The sequence below is a fragment of the Nymphalis io genome, chromosome 26, assembly GCF_905147045.1.
Source record: "Nymphalis io chromosome 26, ilAglIoxx1.1, whole genome shotgun sequence".
Lineage (NCBI taxonomy): Eukaryota > Metazoa > Arthropoda > Insecta > Lepidoptera > Nymphalidae > Nymphalis > Nymphalis io.
Window position 1 is genome coordinate 2,481,437 of NC_065913.1, and position 21,024 is coordinate 2,502,460.

The window sequence follows — 21,024 nt, forward strand, 5'->3', positions numbered from 1 at the left end:
CTCCAGTTCCGAGTACTTTGAGCAAGTCGAAATGTGATATGTCCACTTTAGAAGCGCTGTTGAGATTAACTGTAACAAAAGTAAATACACATTAATCATCTCAAAAATAAAACTTATATTTTATCGACTTTTGTTATAATTATTTATAAGTATAGTTAACCAAATTTTAAGGTTTTTTCAAAATCTAGTTAAGAACATTCGAACAAAATCTATATACATATATATACTTTATTCAAGGAGGCTCTCGCGATTTGCGAATACTTTTGAATCATCGTTTAACAAGATTAAAATAAATTTAAAGATTCCACCGTTTCTGAATGTAGAATCAACTAACACGAAACGACAAGAAACTCGGTATTTTAACTTTTTCGACAATTAAGTTGCATAGATAATATTTTAATTAATTACAACTTAATTATTTATTCTGCACCAACGAATGCTATCTTGGCTCAATGGTATCTTTAATAGGTAAAACTTACTAATATACATTATTCCACATAAACGACTTTGTAACCATTCGTGTATGTAGCCATAAAACGTTTTATATATAAAAGAAGTAATTTATTATAATATTTTTATTTCATAGGAATTACGTAAAGGTCAATGAATATGGTAACAAAGTTGAATAACCCAGATTTGATAGAGATTAGTAAATTAATCACATCACCCGTCTGACCCACGTTAATGTACCCGAACAAACACGAGTTCACACTAAAATAGACTATATTTATATAGTAACTAATATACAATTGAGTTTATTTGTTTAAGGGATACAGAGAAGGATATAGGATATCTAAAACCTATCCCCCCCCCCCATGAAAGCGGGTGTAAAACTAGTATGATTCATTACAAGAATGCAAATCCCGAAATCGTGACTTAAAATATATATTTGTGTCAAATCTGTCGAAATTTGAGTAACAAAACCAAGATTGACAGATCTGTAATCATGTTAAACTATAGCGCCTAAACTCCCTCCAGACCTGTCAACGAGAGTAAAGGGTATAAAGAGCACCTGAGTTTGCGCACACACAATATAATCTTTTACAAAGTTGACTCCTCTTGCAAATACCGTCGCGCCGTATCCAATATCAGTAAGGAAGACAATATAGGTCAATGTCAATGACCTTTATCATTACAAAAATAGTATATATGCAAATCTAAATAAAAACAATTTTAACAACAAAAATATAAGCATCCAATTTTTATTTTTGAATATAAACTGCGTCACGAAATGCTTTTGTTGCAAACAAAACAAACAATGACTTATTACTTTTTGTATCTATTGCATCATAAATATAAATTATAACTAAAACTACTTTTTAACTTTCATATCAAAAACAAGATCACACGGACATTCCAATTTTAAAACTTAGCTACTGATAATACAGTAAAAGAAACACGTTGATAACTTTTACAACTAAAAATAGCTATTATTTCGTTCATAAATATTTAAATATAAAATCACGATACGAGATACGAAACGCACACGACAATCTCATCATTATACCTATCACATTAAGGTGCATAATCTATTCAATAATAGTTTCATTAATACAATACTCAAATAAGATGTTGTTTGATAAAAATTTAAATCATACAAAAATATATTTTAATATATCGTCTCAAAGTCAAAAGTTTATTGAACTCGTACTAAGCTTGTTCATCATTAATATGCTATTTTATAAATGTATAAAGTGACTGTTTTGCTAGACATTAAAAAATAAAGGTTCGATACTTATGTGTATAAGTGTGTTTTCATGTGATTGAATCAAAAACGATACGATCGATTTTTATGGTTCTTTGACTGGGCTAATCTGTATAATTATTACCGTTTAAAGATTTATAAAGGAATATATAATAATAGTATTTTATAGAAGTTGCTATAACCTATAACTGAAACGTTATACTTAGTGCAATATTTACAAAACGGTTTACAATATCGGTGTAAACAAATTTAGGAATTCTTCAAAATTACAATAAAAAGCGCGGAATACATTAAAAAGATCTATATTAATAACGGGTGGATACAACTGACGAGTTGTATAACTTTTTTTTATAGAATAGGAAGGCGGACGAGCAAATGGGCCACCTGATGTGACCACTTACTGTCACCAACGCCCATAGACATTGGCATTATAAGAAATGTTAACCATCGCTTACATAACCAATGCTAGGTGAAGCTTTTGTTTTATTGAAAAATGGGGAAAGCTGCATGGGTTGAAGCAACGTTATGATGATGGGAGGGTTTTGTCGGGCTGGGGGTATTTATGAAATCTTCGTTTACTTTAAAAACATTCCAGTCAGTTACGGCGTTTTACTGAATATATTTTTTTTTTCTATAGAATAGGAAGGCGGACGAGCATATGGGGGCCTGATGGTAAATGGTCACCAAAAGCCCTTAGACATTGGCAATGTAAGAAATGTCAACCATCGCTTACATAGCCAATGCGCCACCGACCTTGGGAACTACGATGTTATGTCCCTTGTGCCTGTAATTACACTGGCTCACTCACCCTTCAAACCGGAACACAACAATACCGAGTACTGCTGTTCCGCGGTAGAATATCTGATGAGTGGGTGCTATCTACCTAGACGAGCTTGCACAAAGCTCTACCACCAGTAACGTAACGTAGTGTGTATGACCTAACCCTACCACGGGAGGAGGAAATACAAATAAACAACTTTGACCTTGAATTGACGGGATATCATTGGTCGAGATTATTATATAGAATGTCGAAGAAATTATCCGAATTTTGGAAGCGAAATTAAAGTTATAAATAATTAAGACTGTTTGTAGTGCATAATATAGCATAGGATATTAGCAAATCGCATGGACTATGTAAATCTAAGATTTGTTTATATTTACTCTTTCTTCCATTGGAAGGATTTTTTTAATTTTAGTGTATTAACTGTATAGGAATTTAGTTACGAATGAAAATATCCGATGGGTACATTACGACGAATTATATCATGATTCTTTTGTTATATATGGCTCATGATGACATGATTAAATATAATTTAAAATTACCACAGATTATAAAAGTAAATTCTAATCAGAAAGAACTGGCAACAAACTCAGGAAATACTATTTCACTAAAAACAAAATCAAATGTATGATTAAATTTAAACATCCTTATGGAAATGAACTGCAATAAAAACAAATGTCCAATAAAACCATTTTTTTAATAGAGTTCTAAGGAAGAGAGCGCAGTGGTGTATGAATGCTTGCCTATTATACATAGATACATCCTGTTAATATGTGCTAAATATTATTTCTTTATCTGTATCATTATTTTAAATATATAAATATACCGAGTTAATATTTAAATATTGCTAGTTTCATATATACATATGCTGCATCGCTGGTCTAGTGGTTAACTTGAAAGGCTGTCGATCCCGGGGTCCTGGATTCAACCATAGGATCGGATCAATGAAATGTTGTTTTGCTTTTTCTGTAAGACATTCTCAGTAGCAATCCGTTTGGAATATCGGAAAGGTTCTAAGTTCGCCGCGTATATTTAATGTTTAGCGTAAGCCTTAGCCCAGCGGAATATTTACAGGCTTTTACTTTTTAAAATTTAAATTTGGAAATATTTTTCGAATCGAATAATAGTACATTATAGTATATATATATAAGCAATTTTTTGAAAAATTATTACCCCTTTATTTTAGATATTACAAGAACATGAAATTCACGTTTGTCATGTGAACGTGAAAATTTAAAGCAGATGAAACATCTCGTATCTACTTATATAAAAATATTATATAATAAAACCTCCGAAACGCGCTGCATCTTCCGATATCAGTTGTATGTATATTCTTTTAGTAGACATTTCGGTTAGGGATTAAAAAACACCCTCATTTATTAATTATGCATAGTTAGTTTTAAATGTCATATTATAATTATTATCTGAAACGACCGTTCGAACAAATGCCGTCTTAAATGGTAATTACTTACAAATATTTACATTGTACTACGCATTCGCTTCACAATACCAAATGCCGATACATTACCTAATAAGGGTACTTAGTAAGCTGCTAATTATGCTCTTTATAATCATCCACAGATAAAATAATATAATATTCTATAACAATGACATCGGAAAAAATACAGGCTATACTGTTTTGTGGTAAAGTAATAAACCGGTCTTAGGTAGGTACCACAGCCGTCGCCTATTCCAAGCGAATATATAAACAAAACATAGTTTTTCACTACAAACTGTCCTTGATTAATACATATATATTTATTGTTTTTTTTTGCCGGAAAGGTATATGACTACTCCACCCGATGGTATGTGGTAATAGAGTCCAAACACGACGGCGATAAGTACAGTCGGGAAAGTTCTGCACTAGCCGCCCCTCAAGATGCCTCTTCACGCCTCGTTTTAAGGAACCCAGGTTGTAATAGGAGGGGAACTCATTTTTTGGAAGTGCGACAAAGAAATGAGTTCTCAAATTTCTTTGTGCGCGATAGAATTGATGTTCCAATTAAGCGGTGACATCGAGAGCCAGCACGCGTAGGCTATGTCCACTTGTCGAATTCATTATAAATGCCAAGATCATAGAAGATTAGTCGACACTAATGACATCGGTCATTTCATTGTTAAACTTGTATGCATTGTTTGGTTGAAATAGTTTATACTAAGTTGTTTCTCTACCTCTACCGCTTAAAAGATTAGGACAGTTCCATTGCAGGCACATGTACAATACAATATTTACAATTCATAAACGGAACCATCAGATAATCTGGCCGGAGTTCTTATTAAAAAAAAAAAAACTTCAAATATAAAATGTACGATGAAAAATTATTTGTATCATCCGAACGTCCACTCAGCGCGATACGATAACATCTCATTCGCATCTCGACCTAAATATCAATCTAGATTTGTTTTTTTTTTTTTATATATATAACGGCTACATTAAAAATGATAATTCACTGATATATTATATTATTGTAATCGTGTTGGTTCTTCTGTACACTGTGACAGCTCGTATTGTTTTTTATATATATTTTAAATATGATTATTTACGATCTATTATATATATATATATATATATATATATATATATATATATATATATATATATATATACCTTTAGTATTCGAAAGATTATTATACTTTAATAATCATTCAAAAGCTTTATTAAATAATTGCTTTTGCATTGCGTTTGAATAATTTATTAGGACTGATTGATTGATTCTTTTATATTCAACAAAGCTATACTAATATTATAAATTGGAAAGTAACTCTGTTTGTCTGTTACGCTCTCACGGATAAACCACTGAATCGATTTTGATGAAATTTGGTAGGTATGAACTTGGCTTAAGCCCCAAGGATGGAGGCTATTTTTTATACCTAACACGTTACTCGTCACCCATAACAAGCAGGCGAAACCACGGGCGGAAACTAATTTATAATAAACACGTCATACAAACTAATTCTAACTTTAATAATAATATTAGTATATATTGATATATGATTGAATAAAGAATCGAGTACCCTAGGCAAAGATGTATTGTATTTGCGAAATTTATCAGAATCTGTTTTGTAAACAACTATAAAAATAGAACACCAATAATTTATAAATAGAAAATAATGTATTAACGTCGAAGTATTCTACCGTACCGTAACAGCCTGTGAATGTCCCACTGCTGGGCTAAAGGCCTCCTCTCCTCTTTTTGAGGAGAAGGTTTGGAGCTTATTCCACCACGCTGCTCCAATGCGGGTTGGTAGAATTCACATATGGCAGAATTTCAGTGAAATTAGACACATGCAGGTTTCCTCACGATGTTTTCCTTCACCGTAAAGCACGAGATGAATTATAATCACAAATTAAGCACATGAAATTTCAGTGGTGCTTGCCCGGGTTTGAACCCACGATCATCGGTTAAGATTCACGCGTTCTTACCACTGGGCCATCTCGGCTATAAGTATTCTACACATAGTTGTAATAGCTATAAATTTTAAAATTGTATTTTATATACATATATAAAATTTACGACACTAATTATATTTGCAATGTAAGCTTTCTCTGTTTAAAATTTTTAAAACTTTTGCGGATATAATAAAATTAACAAGGAAAATAAATATTAAACGAAGTACTCAAAATTGGACAAAACCCAACACTGCATAGGAAAAATATTTTTCAAATGATGACAATAATTCGCATCACATTTCCATTACTATCATCAATGTACTTTTTTTATTATTTTTTATTTTTATTTATTTAATAGAACACTAACAATATATATATAAATTGGTGGCATACATAACATCCAAAGAGAAAAAATCAACTTCTGATGTGTATATCGATTACAAGTGTACACAACATTCAATTTTTTATATAAGTATTATATTATAAAATAGAAGTGCTCGTTTGTTTGAACATGTTAATCTCAGCATATATGTCTCACTTAAAATATACTTTATGTGTAAGATAGCCAATTTACTGAGAAAGGGTATATATTATATAACATCACGCGTAAACCCAGGGGGGAGGAGCAGTAACGCTTAATCCAGAGCAATTAATATAAAATAGCGTTAGTTAGATAATGAATATAAATTTATAATAAAAAATAAATATATTTTAACAAATTAGTGTTTAATTGATTGATTGTTCTGATAGAAATAAAATATTTTTTATTAAAATAGGTTAAAATATAAACTTGCAACACCGACTTTCCTAGACCGAGTCAAAATATCTTTCCGGGAACAAGTTATTCATTTTCATATATTTTTCAGCAGGTAAAATAGTTGCCAATTAAAACATTTAAAAAAAGTACAATTATTTAATTTAATTTGAAGTTATGAGATATATTATATATGTAAAAATAACAACTTGTGCTCTAACATAATAGGATATCAAACCAATTAATATGGTCTCATATTTAAATTAAAGGAAAATGTATTTCAGAGTAAGGGGAAGTACATTAATTTAGATGTTGCCAGTAATCGGGATTCATCTGGATTCTCGGTACATTTCATATGATGTCCAGACAACAAGATCTCCCAATAAAACTACACTACTGATTAGGTTGAATTTTTATGAACAATATAGTTCGATTATTTTTGTTTCTAATGTCGGTAATATTTACCTAACATATGCGAACGTTAAAATAAAGTGTTGACTAACTTTGTGGCAATAACCTTCTCTTTTTGTAGGCTCTATATTTACCTCACCAAAAACAATAAAATTCGAACAGCTTAAAATATTATCTAAATATTTCTGTTGCAATCTGACAACACTATCATGTTGATCAGGCTTGTTTTCAAAATGTTTTTTACACACTATGACATATGGATGTACTGCCATATTAATTAAATTCAAAACACAACAATCTATCTAAATATCTTTATCTAATTATTTCTAATCTAAATCTTATTGGTTTATTACAATTAAAATGTGAAGTGCTTTAAGTCATTTATTAACTACCTATTTCTTTAAAACTGTTGTTATAATTGTGAAATAAAAAAATACAGATATCAAAAAGATGTTTAAAAAAACGAACCGTTACAAATCTAAATTTATTCAAGAGTGCAGAACACCATGCCTCTGATAATGGTTGTTCCTTATCGCGGTGTACGTCAAGGACTTTTGATAGTAAGAAACCAGTGTGACCACAAACAAAAACACAGATTAAATAATTATGAATAATATATATTATCAGATATAACATTATTGTGTATATATCATGTGTTTATTCTCATAATATTGGAATACCTAATTTTAAATGTATTTTATGCATTTACCCATCGTTAATTACTTGAGTTGAAACATTATTAGCTGTTACTTCAAGGTTCCCAGCATAATACCATGAATATATAAAAGAAAGGTAATTCTTTTTATACCTATAACTCAAAAATATATATAAAGACACATTGGGAATGCATACCGACTACCAGTGTTAGTCTTTCCCAATTTGTTTCAAAGTAATATCATTACTAGTTAAAGTAGTAGTACTTACAAAATAATCTTTAATCAATATTAAAAGATAGTAAAATACAAAGATACAACAAGGTCAGAAACCTCTCGATAATTATATATTTATAAAGTCAAGTAACACTATCACTATCTTACTGGTATTATCAGATTATATATGTATATATATATACATATATATGTTTCACATAATGTATTCATAAGTTAAACAGAACAGATACTAAGAAAACTACAAGATGTATAAAAAAATTGTTATATACATCTTGTTTTTTTTTTTTAATATGCTTGAATTTTTGATTAAAATTCATCTTTTGTTTGAAGGTTTAGTAAACATAGTGAGAAAGCCATAATGTCAGATATAATCGATCCCATGTGCATCTACCAACTCACACTGGAGCAGAGTAATTGATTTTGCTGCCTTTCGTCAAAAGGAGCTTTCAGTCTAGCAGGTAATCTGGTTGTTACTGTTGTTATTTTACACATATTAATGTAAGAACCTATGGCAAAATTGTTTTTTTTTTTTTCTGTGTGACACGATTTATAAAATTTGTTCTCTATGATGAATCTGTACAACAAATTATATTTATAAAAATTGAAGATACACCTATTTTTTTGTTTCATTTAGTTATTGCTAATTCTGTTACACAATTGCTAATAAAGCATATTGCATGTATTTTACATTCATTTAAAACTATAAAAATAGTACTGATGTTATGTTAAATGATATGCATTGACAATAATAATTTTATTTCTCTATAGCAGCTAAATAATTACTACTTGAGACAAGTATTTAATCTAATATCTATAATATGTATGATCTAATTTAATTTTTTCTTTTAATTTTAAGGAACAAACAATGAGTTTTTTTCACTTTACTTATCAAAAAAATCTTTTCTTATAATTTAAATTTCAAGTTTTATTTTTGTGACCTGAGAAGAGCCTTTTTAACTAATTAATATTTATTATATTATTTAAAACTGTTGAAAGTAATTGCTTTGAATCCCAATTCAAGTCCCATTTAAAAAGTCAATATTTTTTAATATTATTCTAAATTTAAAACCGATAATTATTTAATATTCCTTGGATTCCAGTTGTAATAGTGTATACATATCCCATGAATAAATTACTAACCACATAGTAGGGTATAAATCATTTTATGTTATATAATTGTAACTTAGATTAACTTTTCAAACATTTGTGACTTTATAATTACATATGTATAATATAACATAAAATGGGTTCAATTCCCAGGTCAGGCCAATAAGAAGTTATTGGGTTATTCTGTCAGAAAATTCTCATTAGCAGCCCGGAGTCTGAAAGTTGGAAGTATGTACACTCCCATGACTCGGAAAGCACGTAAAGCCGTTGGTCCTTTGCCTGAAATCTTTCCGGTAGTGTCGGATTGCCGTCCCATCGGATTATGACAGTTAGGGAATAGAGAGTGCACCTGTGTTTGCGCGCACGCACTTGTGCACTATGATATCTCCCGCATAGTTGGCTAATCTTTCATGAGATTGGCCACCATGGCCAAAATTGGTATGGAGGACATTATTATTATAACATAAAATGTTTACATATATTTTTTAAACCTCTTATCAAATAACTTATCTCTCACAAGAGTTTTCAGGCAGAAACTTGTAAATGAAGGCTATTTGAATAAAGCATCTATTGATTTCATTTTACATTTAATGACTTAACAAATTTAGTTTTTAAACATTTATCATGATTGTTTCAACACAAAAGATTAATTACAGATAGGCAGATGATATTATGTATATGTATTTATTGTAGGCCACATGTGTATTCTACCAACCCGCATTGGAGAAGAGTGGTGGAATAAGCTTCAAACCTTCTCCTCAAAAGGGAGAGGAGACCTTAGCCCAGCAGTGGGACATTAACAGGCTGTAATTTATATGGTAACATTCTATCTTATTTTTGTGATAAATAAATATTTATTCATTATTTTATTATTATTACTGTTAGTTTGTTTTTGCTTTTGTTTCATAATATTGCACATAATTAAACAAAGATGTTGTCAGTTAAGTTAACAAGGAAAATGTTTGTTTATTAGAAATAAAATATTCACCATACATGAAGGATGTAACTTATTATGTATATGATCTGAATAAGGCAGTTTTTTTTTTTGTTGTAAGTATTTATTTGTGACTGCATATCTCAGCTTTATATGCTAATATCAACATGTAGGACTCTTAAATTTAGTTGGCTCTATTATATGTATATTCATTAAATTATATTTTTAAGTAAGCAGTTACATTATTAGCATAACAAATCATGTCTTGATATTTTTAAGATCTAATATTTGCAGAATGTTTGCTTATTACAACTATTAAAACAAAAACCTTTAAAACCTAGGTACTTACCAATTTCTTTAGATACAAATATAAACCATTTTGGTTTTAATTCTTCTCTAACTAAAAGGTAATTGGAATAATTATCTAAAATTATCAAAACATTCAGGTCATATTTATCACCCCATACTAAGCAATGTGAGTCAGTTTTTAACTAATTACTAAGTTTTAAAGTAAGTTAAAAGTTATAGATGAGTTACAATAATTTCTTCAATTTAATTTTTTCCAACTTAACACTTAAATGATTCATAGTTTTCTTGCAATTATAGAATTTTCAAGTTTAAGTTTATAAATTATTATAGTATATTTGGTATTGATTAAAGAAATATAAAGAATATTAAAAGAACAAACCTTTACTTCTTTTTCGAATTTTACTGGCTTCAACCAAATTCCAATCCACAGAATCCCTTGCTGGGGCCGGCACTGTACCACCAATTAATTCCACTGAACTACTACGTTTACTCGGTCCAGGCACTGCCACAACCTCCTCAATGTTTTTGTCCTTCACCGACACTGTATATTCCACTATTTCTACACTTTTGTCCGTATGGATATTGCTGTGACCATTCATGGGTTGTTCAGTTTTCAGCTTCTTGCTTGGCACCTTCTTATGTTTGTGGGCGCTGTGCCGACGTTTCAGCTTCGTGGAGTGTGAGGAGTTCCTCGAGCTGACGGGCGACGGGCACCCGCATTCCATACTGCCCTCCTGATCGCTGCCTTCGTAGTATCCCGACTCGTGCTCAGGCTTCTTGTCAGGCAGACTCATCTCTGCTGTCGCCATGGTTCAACCCTTTAAAACCATGTAGACCTGACCTAAATTCTCGACTACGCTCTCCCGGACAGCGTCCGGACACGACCGAACCGTTAATTTTCACTTTAAAACTATTTCGAATTTAGCGAAAGTAAACACGACACGTAATAAATTTCGCGAGCATAGTCAAACCTGCAATGAACTCGCGCGAAGTTCGAGCAAGACCGATCCGCAGAGGGCGCCGCTGCGACAATATCCGACCGATTTAAAAATCCATTATAACTGTACGAGTACGAGAACCGTGGTAGCCAACGTGATTGCTCTGCGTCAATGTCGCTCGTAGCTACTTTCGCACCAGTGAAATGTCAAAATGTTACACTTTTTCTCGGTTTGTATTTAATAAATCACAGCCTGTTCTTCGTTTTGTAGCACGATTTCGTTCACAAAAATCCAAATGCTCGTTTCGTATAAAAATACACTACACTATTGGTACAGTCCATTTGACAATTTAGACAGTTCGATTCATAACCTTTTACTATCACTAAAATGTTTGGTTTGTCTAAAAACTATACTAATCACTTGTATATAAATTAAAAAATGCTAGCGCGAATGACACCTCACTCAACGCGATAAAGAACTAAACTGAATTCGAGAAACGCAAAATAGAAACCGTGCGACGTGCGAGAGGCGCTGCCCCCACTACGATACAATTTACGAGGCCAGCCAGACCAAGGAAAACAAAGAGATGAAACTAATTTTACATAAGTAAGTACCCATAAAAAAACAATTTATAACTTCTTCGTGACTTAATAAAAAAATTAAATTTTACATTTATTTTAGAATTGTTAGTTTATATTCATGCACTAAAAATATATTTTGGTGCATTAATACATACATTTATTATTTATTTACTAAAATATTACAAGGCAGTAGTTTTAGAAAGAAAGTTATTAAAATAATATTTGTACTTTTAACATGTTTTTCAATTATTATTGCACAATATTTGTTTATAGAACGTAATTAAGTATCGGTTACCAGAGTATTTCTATTAGATCATATGAATCATACAAAGTAACAATAAACTACTCCTATTGAATGTAATATATGTTCTCTAATACCTATTAAATTCCTAGTTAGAAGTAATTTATAAAATAAATATAAATTATCGGAACAAAACAAAAGGACTCGCCGTCTATGACGAAGCATATTATTATTGATTGTTCCAAAATGGCGTCACCATTGCCAAGCGTCTAATAATAAGTTGTAAAAACTAGATAAATTTGGCTATTATTTCAAATGACTGGTCCACATGTTTTCAATTTTTTTCTGTGCTTGATAACCACATACTGAGACTGTCAAATGCTATTTTTTTATTTTATATAAATATTAAAAATATAATGCTAATTATAAAGAATAGCAAGTGTAATCATTATTGTTTGTACCTATGTAGTATATTTATGGTATTTATTTATTTAAAAAAACGTTATAGACCAAATTATTGAAGTTGGTACAAAAGGCGGACTTAATGCCGAAGAGCATTTTCTACCTGAAATAAATGATACGGTATAGGTACATACAAGAATATTTATACCATATTAGATTTAAGAATATTTGCAAGTGTGTAAATTAAGTGTGTCATCATTTCATTGAACAAATAAATTGAAATGATATTGCAGCGCAATCTCAAGCGTTTTGAGTTTTGATAAAACCTGCAAAAGTATTTATCTATAGTTTAATTTTACAAGTTTATTTCTTTTTTAATCATTACATTTCATCTTCGTATTATGCATATACTATACAGTCACCATTTCATGGACGTAAACAAAACGAGACAAAGGTATTGCTTATCTATCAAGTAGAGTGAGATAGAAGATGTAAGCGTAACGAAAGTTCAAACTATTTTCTATCTCTTTCTAGATTCTTTTAAGTGTTCGAATTAAAAAAGGGATTGAATAAATTTGTCGATTAACACAACAATACTCATAATTTTTAAATGATAGTAATTATAATAATAAAACTGTTATTTATCGCATTTCTATGTATAAATAAATGTTATACCTGTAATAAAATAGTAATAGGGTCAAAGACAAAATATCAAAAAAATGTACGAGATAATTTTTTTTTATATAATGTTAATAAGTTTTGAATAAACACGGCAAAGGAATAGACTTTAACATGCCAGGGAATAAAATCTCTTCTCTACGTCTTACACGTACAATAAAAAAAAGACAATCAATTAAAGTTTTTAATTAAACGTTATATTATCAATATTCAGTACCTAATACTAAGCTTAAAGAATATTGAATAATAAAAATATTCATTATGTATATACTTATTACTTGGATACGGATTATTATGTATATTTTTTATTATATTCATATTGAAATCACTGACTGTTATTTTAGTTTCTACTATATACATGTATACATATATATCTCGCAGAGGGATGTTTTCATAGCGTCTATAATCTATGTATATAAGCGAAATACCACTCATCACGAGATCTCTTAAGCTATCCACCCGATTGACTCGAAATTTGTCACAGTTACAAGGAGCACACAGTACAGTTATCTTCTTGTCTACCCGTGCGAAGTCGGAACGATTTGCTAGTTATTAATAAAATATTTTTATATTATAATTTAATAAATGAGATGGAAGTAGACTCGAAGTCTCGAAACAATAAAATTTGCCCTGTCATTGTTTTACGCAACAGTTATATGCGTAAATTTAATAACAACAATAAATTCAGAATAACGTTATGTGACGACGATGTGTACTTCCGGTCCACCACGACAAAGACGAAACAACTGCGTAGGAGGTAAGTTGCTTTCATAGTCTGATGTGATGGCAATCCGTCAATGAAAGGAGTTTAGGCGAGGTACTAAGCTTCACGTGCTGTACGAGGTACGGTAAACTTACCCCTCAATACTCGTACCATCGAGCATTTGAGTGCCTTAAACTTGAAAACAACCCACCCTCAAAAGCATTCCCAGGGAAGTTTGATGACTGGCGTCAGACTGTCGGCCGTACGTCTTTTCTTTTAAGAACAACAAGCGAATGCTGATTATAGAATAGGTAATTTTGTAAGTTCGAAAATGTTCCGTTATTTTGTTAAATACAGGGTTACAGGGTAATATGTCACGATCCTTTTAAAGGGTTATAGTTCAGGACAATAGCTATCAAATGACCCCCAAAATGCTTATGCAAAAGTGTATCGTTTTCGAGTTATTAATTTTTTAATATTTTTTTTATTTAAAGGATGTTTAAGATTCTAAAATTCAATAAAAAAAATCAACGTATTTTCCCTATTTTTTTTTTGTATTTCTTGCTAGGGTACATCCTAGTTAATAATAATCAGTTAAAAAACAATAACAATCTTCAAGCATTTTTAAATTACAGATCCAAAACTGTACAACTTTTCGATTTTTAATTTTGATTCTTTAAGTTACTCGCAATTTTTTTGTAAAAATCACTATGGCTCTTATCGTGCGGATCATTTTAAAAACATCTGCGTTTCCTTAGCTATCCATCGGTACATAAAAAGTACAGTAACAATCATAAACTCAGGAGAAAATTAGATAACAAAGAGACCAGGTAGGAAATTCTAAGAAATGCTATTGTTAAGAAATTAAATCTGGATCAAAGACAAAAGGACCTCAATGCAAAGTAGTTAAAGATTATTTTTAATAGGGGTAATAGGTAAAAAAGGAGAGATAAACCAGAGCTGTCATTGCAATTTTGAATTTAAATCAAAAACAAAATACTTAATCTTTTTAGTTACTCCATACTTTCGAAATTACACTGTTTATTATTCATAATTCGTGTTCAAAATGAGATCCCCTATTTCGTATACAAATACGCATTCTTTTTCTTAATTCACTTTTTACTACAACACTACTCAAGCTATGTCGAATAGAATTTGCAGCATTCATTATTCTTGTTTTGAGTTCTTCAATTGTTTGTACTGGTGAAACATCATAAACCAGGCTTTTCATATGCCTCCAGACATAATAGTCCATCGGAGTCAAATCTGGACTTCTCGCTGGCCATGGGATTGGTCCTCCTCTGCCAATCCATCTATTACGATAATTGCTGTCTAGCCACTGTCTTACGGACATTCGAAAGTGTGCGGGGCAACCATCATGCTGGAATATCATTCTTCGTCATCGTCGTCATCATTCGTCTTTTCTTTTAAGAACAACAAACGAATGCTGATTATAGAATAGGTAATTTTGTAAGTTCGAAAATGTTCCGTTATTTTGTTTAATATATAACAACAATTATAAGTAGAGTATTCGTTGGTAAAACTTAATTATAAATATTTATAATTAATGTTATTTAGCATTGAGCTAATATTCACTGACCTAGTAGGTATGTTAACAGATAAAAAATAGGTGAGCCCATGTATGAATGCTTGCTTAGCCACGTGGGAATCTTGTTAGCTTACCTTCAGTTTCTGAAATGCTGATCAAAGCCATATTAATTAATCTGTATGGTTATTGGTCGGTGGCAACTGATGACGCAATAACTGTCATTGTTTTCCACCAATGAACGTTCAAGATTTAGTCAGATTTGATATACAAATGGAAATTTATATTTATAATAAAAATATTAGGTCCTTACATATGAAATTAGCGTTTTGTCGTAGTGACCAATTTGATCTGAAATATCTTCTGTTTAGTTAAGAATTCCAAATTCAAAATTATAAATTCATTTAACTGGTACATTTAAGTTTTGAAAACACTCATTCGTTTGTTTTTTCCTCATTATTTTTTTCTTTGGCGTCCCTTATTACCGGACAATGAAAAAAATGAAATATCTGTATATTTACGAGTACGAGTTTAATGATGTGTACAATGCTGGTGTCGCAAAAGAAAGCACGGTACGTTTTTGGTTTCAACGTTTTCGTTCTGGAAATTTCGACCATCAGAACCAACCCCGTGGACAGCCGAAGACCAAAGTGGACAATTAAGAATTAAAGGCTATTGCTCCAATAGATTACCATTTTTTCCGGAATTTGGACAACTTCTTACAAGGAAAAAAATTAAACTCCGATTCGGCAGTTCAAACCGCCTTCAAAGAGTTTATTGATTCTCGCCCCCATGGTTTTTTTTAGTAAAGGGATCAATTAACTACCTATGAGATGGCAAAAGTGCATAGATAACAACGGTGCATACTTTGATTAATTAAATATATTTTACAAAAAAAATATTGATTTTATATTCCTCCCGTACAGAACGCCAATTTCATATGTAAGGACCTAATATAACAAAATCATTTCTTTGATTACTTCTTACCACTATTAACAGGATATATATATATATATATATATATATATATATATATATATTACCCTTTAAACTTTCACTATATTTTATATATCATACTAGAGTTTTAGTCACCCCCTTTTTATTATTTTATTCAACATTTATATATATATATATATATATATATATATATATTTATATTACCCTTTAAACTTTCACTATATTTTATATATCATACTAGAGTTTTAGTCACCCCCTTTTTATTATTTTATTCAACATTTTGCCAAAGTTGTTGAGTCGTTGTCGTATTCTGCTTACGAGCTGGTTGACTGCACGAGGTTTCTTCGTATATATTCTGGGAATTGTCATGAGTAAATTCGTAATGTAATGGGTACGGTACAGCTATGCTGATATAACCCTGGAAATTGATATGGTATGCTAACCTTTATTGTGTGTAAACATTCCTCAATGTTGGGGTTTTTAATATATAAATTTTGACATATGGCTGGAAAAGCTGGTAAAAGCTTTGGACTTATCTGTCTCCATTCGATTAATCGGTCCGGTCCGTTTGTGTCTATTGCAGTTGTTGACGTTAAAAAGAGTCACGATCTCAGCCTCCTTTGTTTAGAGAATGTGTAAAACGCAACCGGTATCTGGCATGATTTTTTTTATAGTATAGGTTGGCGGAAGAGCATATGGGCCACCTGATGGTAAGTGGTCACCAACGCCCATAGACATTGGCATTGTATGAAATGTTAACCTAAGCTTACCAAGTACGCTGTTTTGCGGTAGAATATCTGATGAGTGGGTGGTACCAGACGAGCTTGCACAGAGCCCTACCATCAATAAATCATAATCAGAAGTATAGCATATGATTGGTGAACTTTTATATCTTAATTGGTTGATTGAGTTTATTTTGGCTTTATTTTAGGATGGTGTTTGGCCAGTCTGTCTATGATCGGATCTTTTCTATTATGGGACAGAGTAGAGGTCAAAATTCACTAGGATTACTATCACCATTATGGGTACACGAGTAAAACGTATTTTAAAACGATTTATCATGTGAAATTATTTGCTATTTATTATTATTACTTTAAAGCGGATTGAAATTTGAGGGGAATGAGACTGCGTAGGGAGGTAAGGAGGCATTATACAAATGGGGAAATTGCGGGAAATGGTTTATTTATTATATTTTCGTCAGCTTTCTAAAACCAGTAAATTAACCAAATGGACGAAAATGTTCTATAAATAATAAGCAATTATATTGCTTGTTCTTTGGAAAAGATTTAGTAATTTATTTTATTTATTATCCCCTTGATTTCAAAGGATAATTTATTGGGTATATTTTGTATATATATTATTTACATATGTGCCTGATACCTCTCTTGCATTTAAATTTTAATATACATACATATATAATGCAGTTATAATAATATACAGAAAAATAGTCTGTATATTTCTCTCTATCATTGTTGTTAAATCAAGATTATACAATATTAAATCCTGAGTCAGTCCACTTAGTCTTCAAATAATTCTCGGTATTCTATAGATTTCTATAATTCTGAAAGCACGTAAAGCAGCCGGTCATGCGCATGAGCTCTTTCGCGTACTATTCGAGTTTTCTATCGGAGTTAGCAAATAGGGCGTGCATCTGTTTTTATACACTCAAAATATCTCCTACGCTAGCTGACGGAGTTCCTCTTGTTTTCAAGTCTATGAAATTGTTCGACGTGGACAAAATTAAATCAGAGTGATATTTATTATTAAATACTAAAGAATTCATTAAACCTTCTCCTCAAAAAGGGAGAGGAGGCCTTAGCCCAGCAGTGGGACATTCACAGGTTGGTACTATACTATACTATAAAGAATTCATCTTATTTCTTAATCACAATATTATATATAAGGGCTCACCAATGTAACGCGTTAATGTGAACAGATGACGACGAGGAAGTGTGTCGTTTCAATAACTAAAACGCGTAGGACATGTTGGCGTACATGGCGAGCTACTTCCGCGGAATAACTGTTACATGACACTTATCGTTTTCTGAACTGTTTTTTTTTATCGAGCTCAACGAGGCTATGATTTGAGCGAGTATCAAAATTGTTTCTTATAGTAACAATTTTGAAACTTGCTAATGATAAAACCGCATGTTAACACTTTACATAATATATTCTTAATATAAAAAACAGTTTTGGATCTTTCACAATATATATTGTGCTTCAATTTATTATTAACAATTTCAAGTACGATACAATAGACACAACGAAGTAATTATTATGACCATAAGCGTTTACTGTCCCTGAAAGTGTTATGTATACTCTACATAATAGTCATAGATTTGGTTTAGCTTTAGACCTACAAAGAACAAATTTTAATGTACTTAACATTTTTTTAAATAAATTTTAAATTATTCATAATACAATTGATATAAGAGAAAAATTTACTTATAACTTCTTAACAGCTGCACTTATATTTCCTCTATAAGTATTTCTTTTTCTTAGACAAGTATTAATAAAATGTAAAACACATAAGGATATATATAGTAATCATAAAAAGATTCTAATGTGGTGGGTCATAAGTATAAATGTCAGTTAGCGATTGCTTTGTAGTTCTGAACTTAATTGACAGGTCTCGATTAGATTATGAAGAAGATCCTAACATAATAGAGACTAAAAAATAATAATAATAGTCTATACTCAAGAATTTGAAATTAGAATACTTAACAATAAGGTACATTAGTATTCAACTAAGATAACAGAATTATTAAATAAATTTTCAAAGGCATACTAAAGAGGTCATTACTATAAAGGTTTGTATTGTAAAAGGAAGAGTCATTAAAATGAAACGCAATCAGCCATTTTCTGTTCAATAATTGAAGATGCGGAAGTTTGTGGTTCGACCTTCGCGTTCAAGTAAAAAGAAAAAAAACACGTACTCAGCAACGAAGTTACATCGAGTTTGAATAGAAATTTGTATAGTAAGATAATGAAATTGTTATCATACGTGTGGAAATTATTCTAGAAAGTTCACGTAGGTATCAATTTTGATTTTCATTCGTCAGAAATCATAATGTGATTGCGTTGCATAGTTATATCACGGCTTATACATTATTAGTGTAGGGTGGTAATCCACGTGTAAAATATCGATTTTTTAAGTAATTATAGAAAAAAAAATCTGAGTCATTTAAATTTGAAACTTTAACTTTACTTTTTTATATAATAAAGGTAGGCGGACGTGCAAATGTGCCAAATGAAGGTAAGTGTTCACTACCACTCTCTACAACGCCAATGCTGCAACGCAATGCCTCTGACTGTAGTTTCCCTGGCTCACTCAGCCTTAAAAACCGGAATAGCTGTGTTCGGCCGTAGAAAATATGGTGATACCTATCCAGACGGGCTTACACAAAGCCTTACCATCAAACACTTATGCCAATTAACTATTTTTGAAGTTTTTTATTTTAAGAAATAGTTTTGAAACGACACGCCCGATTGGTCGCTAAGAGAGTAAAATTTCAAGAATTCGATATAAATACAACGTTCTTTTACGTAACTTAAGAGAAAAGTGGCAGACGCAAAAAGGTTTCGCTTTTGTAAGTGTATCGCACGTGCTTCAATTTATTTTAAGGAATCGTCTCTACGTAGCATTCAATGTGTTTGTGTTACCAGGGTCTGACTTATTTTACCTTTCATAATTAATTATTGTTGTTACCTTTTACATCCTGGTAATATATCCTGATACATTATTCACACACGGCCATCTGATCCCAAATTAAGCTTGTATAAAGCTTGTGCTATGGAAACCAAACAACTGATATACTACATATACTACTTTTCTTTTGTATATATAATTACATTGTATAGATTTTATAAAGTAACTGCCCTTTGAATTCTCATCAATTTGAATTAGACTTAGACAGGGGTTAGAATAAATGCCTGACAACTAACAGGTATTTCAGAGTACAATCAATATATAAAACGATATAAAATATTGAACTAAGTATATTTCTGAAAATACAAAAGAAAACCGTGGGTAATGTCTAATAAATGTTCTAATAAAAATTATACGTATATTGCAGATGTACGGGCCGCGGCCATTGATGTAGTGCTAGCGTTATTCTGGTCAAGGTCTAGACTAGACCTCGCTCCGTGAAACTAGGTTTCAACGTGCACATAAAATTCATGATAATTCTTCCTTTTTTATATCTTCCTTGTCAAAGGTCTTCAATGTTTTGAGCATAACATAAAAATAACTGAGTGTAAACGCCAATAATATTTAAATTATTGTACAGATTCAATATTGCTTATAATTATTAAAAATCATTAGCTAAATACTAATATAAATTGATACAATTACATCAATCAACAAAACAAAAAAAAAATTTTTATAATATTGCTATAATCATCATTAACATTAATGTATTAATAATTGCCAGTTACAAAGTTAAACATTTAAAAAATATAACGACACAATTGTTTGAAAGACAAACAATTCGAAAAAGCGATTAAGCGGCACATTAATATTACAAACAAATAAATACAAAGCTAAGTAAGTTACACTTACAAATAAACATTATTTATCAATTCAGATAAGGTAAATTGCTTCACAAGCGGTAACAAATACAATTAATTACAAAGATTATGTTACAAATATCTCGAACTCATTTGACTTGACAATTGTTTATTTTTTAATATGAAA

The 21,024-nt window shown here is 30.9% G+C and overlaps 1 protein-coding gene across 2 annotated transcripts in view; it reads right to left on the reverse strand.

Moving 5' to 3' along the window:
- The window catches only part of LOC126778428 (ribosomal protein S6 kinase alpha-5-like), a 104,822-nt gene that overhangs the window by 82,073 nt on the left and 1,725 nt on the right, over positions 1-21,024 (reverse strand). The window contains exons 1-2 of one of the 2 annotated variants that reach the window (XM_050501944.1): positions 10,662-11,707; positions 1-69 (exon numbers count right to left, since the gene is read on the reverse strand). In XM_050501944.1, the coding sequence (XP_050357901.1) occupies positions 1-69; positions 10,662-11,091 (499 nt within the window). In that variant the 5' untranslated portion in view covers positions 11,092-11,707. Of the gene's footprint in view, positions 70-10,661; positions 11,708-21,024 lie in introns of those variants that run through there. The other variant, XM_050501942.1, reaches the window with a different exon arrangement.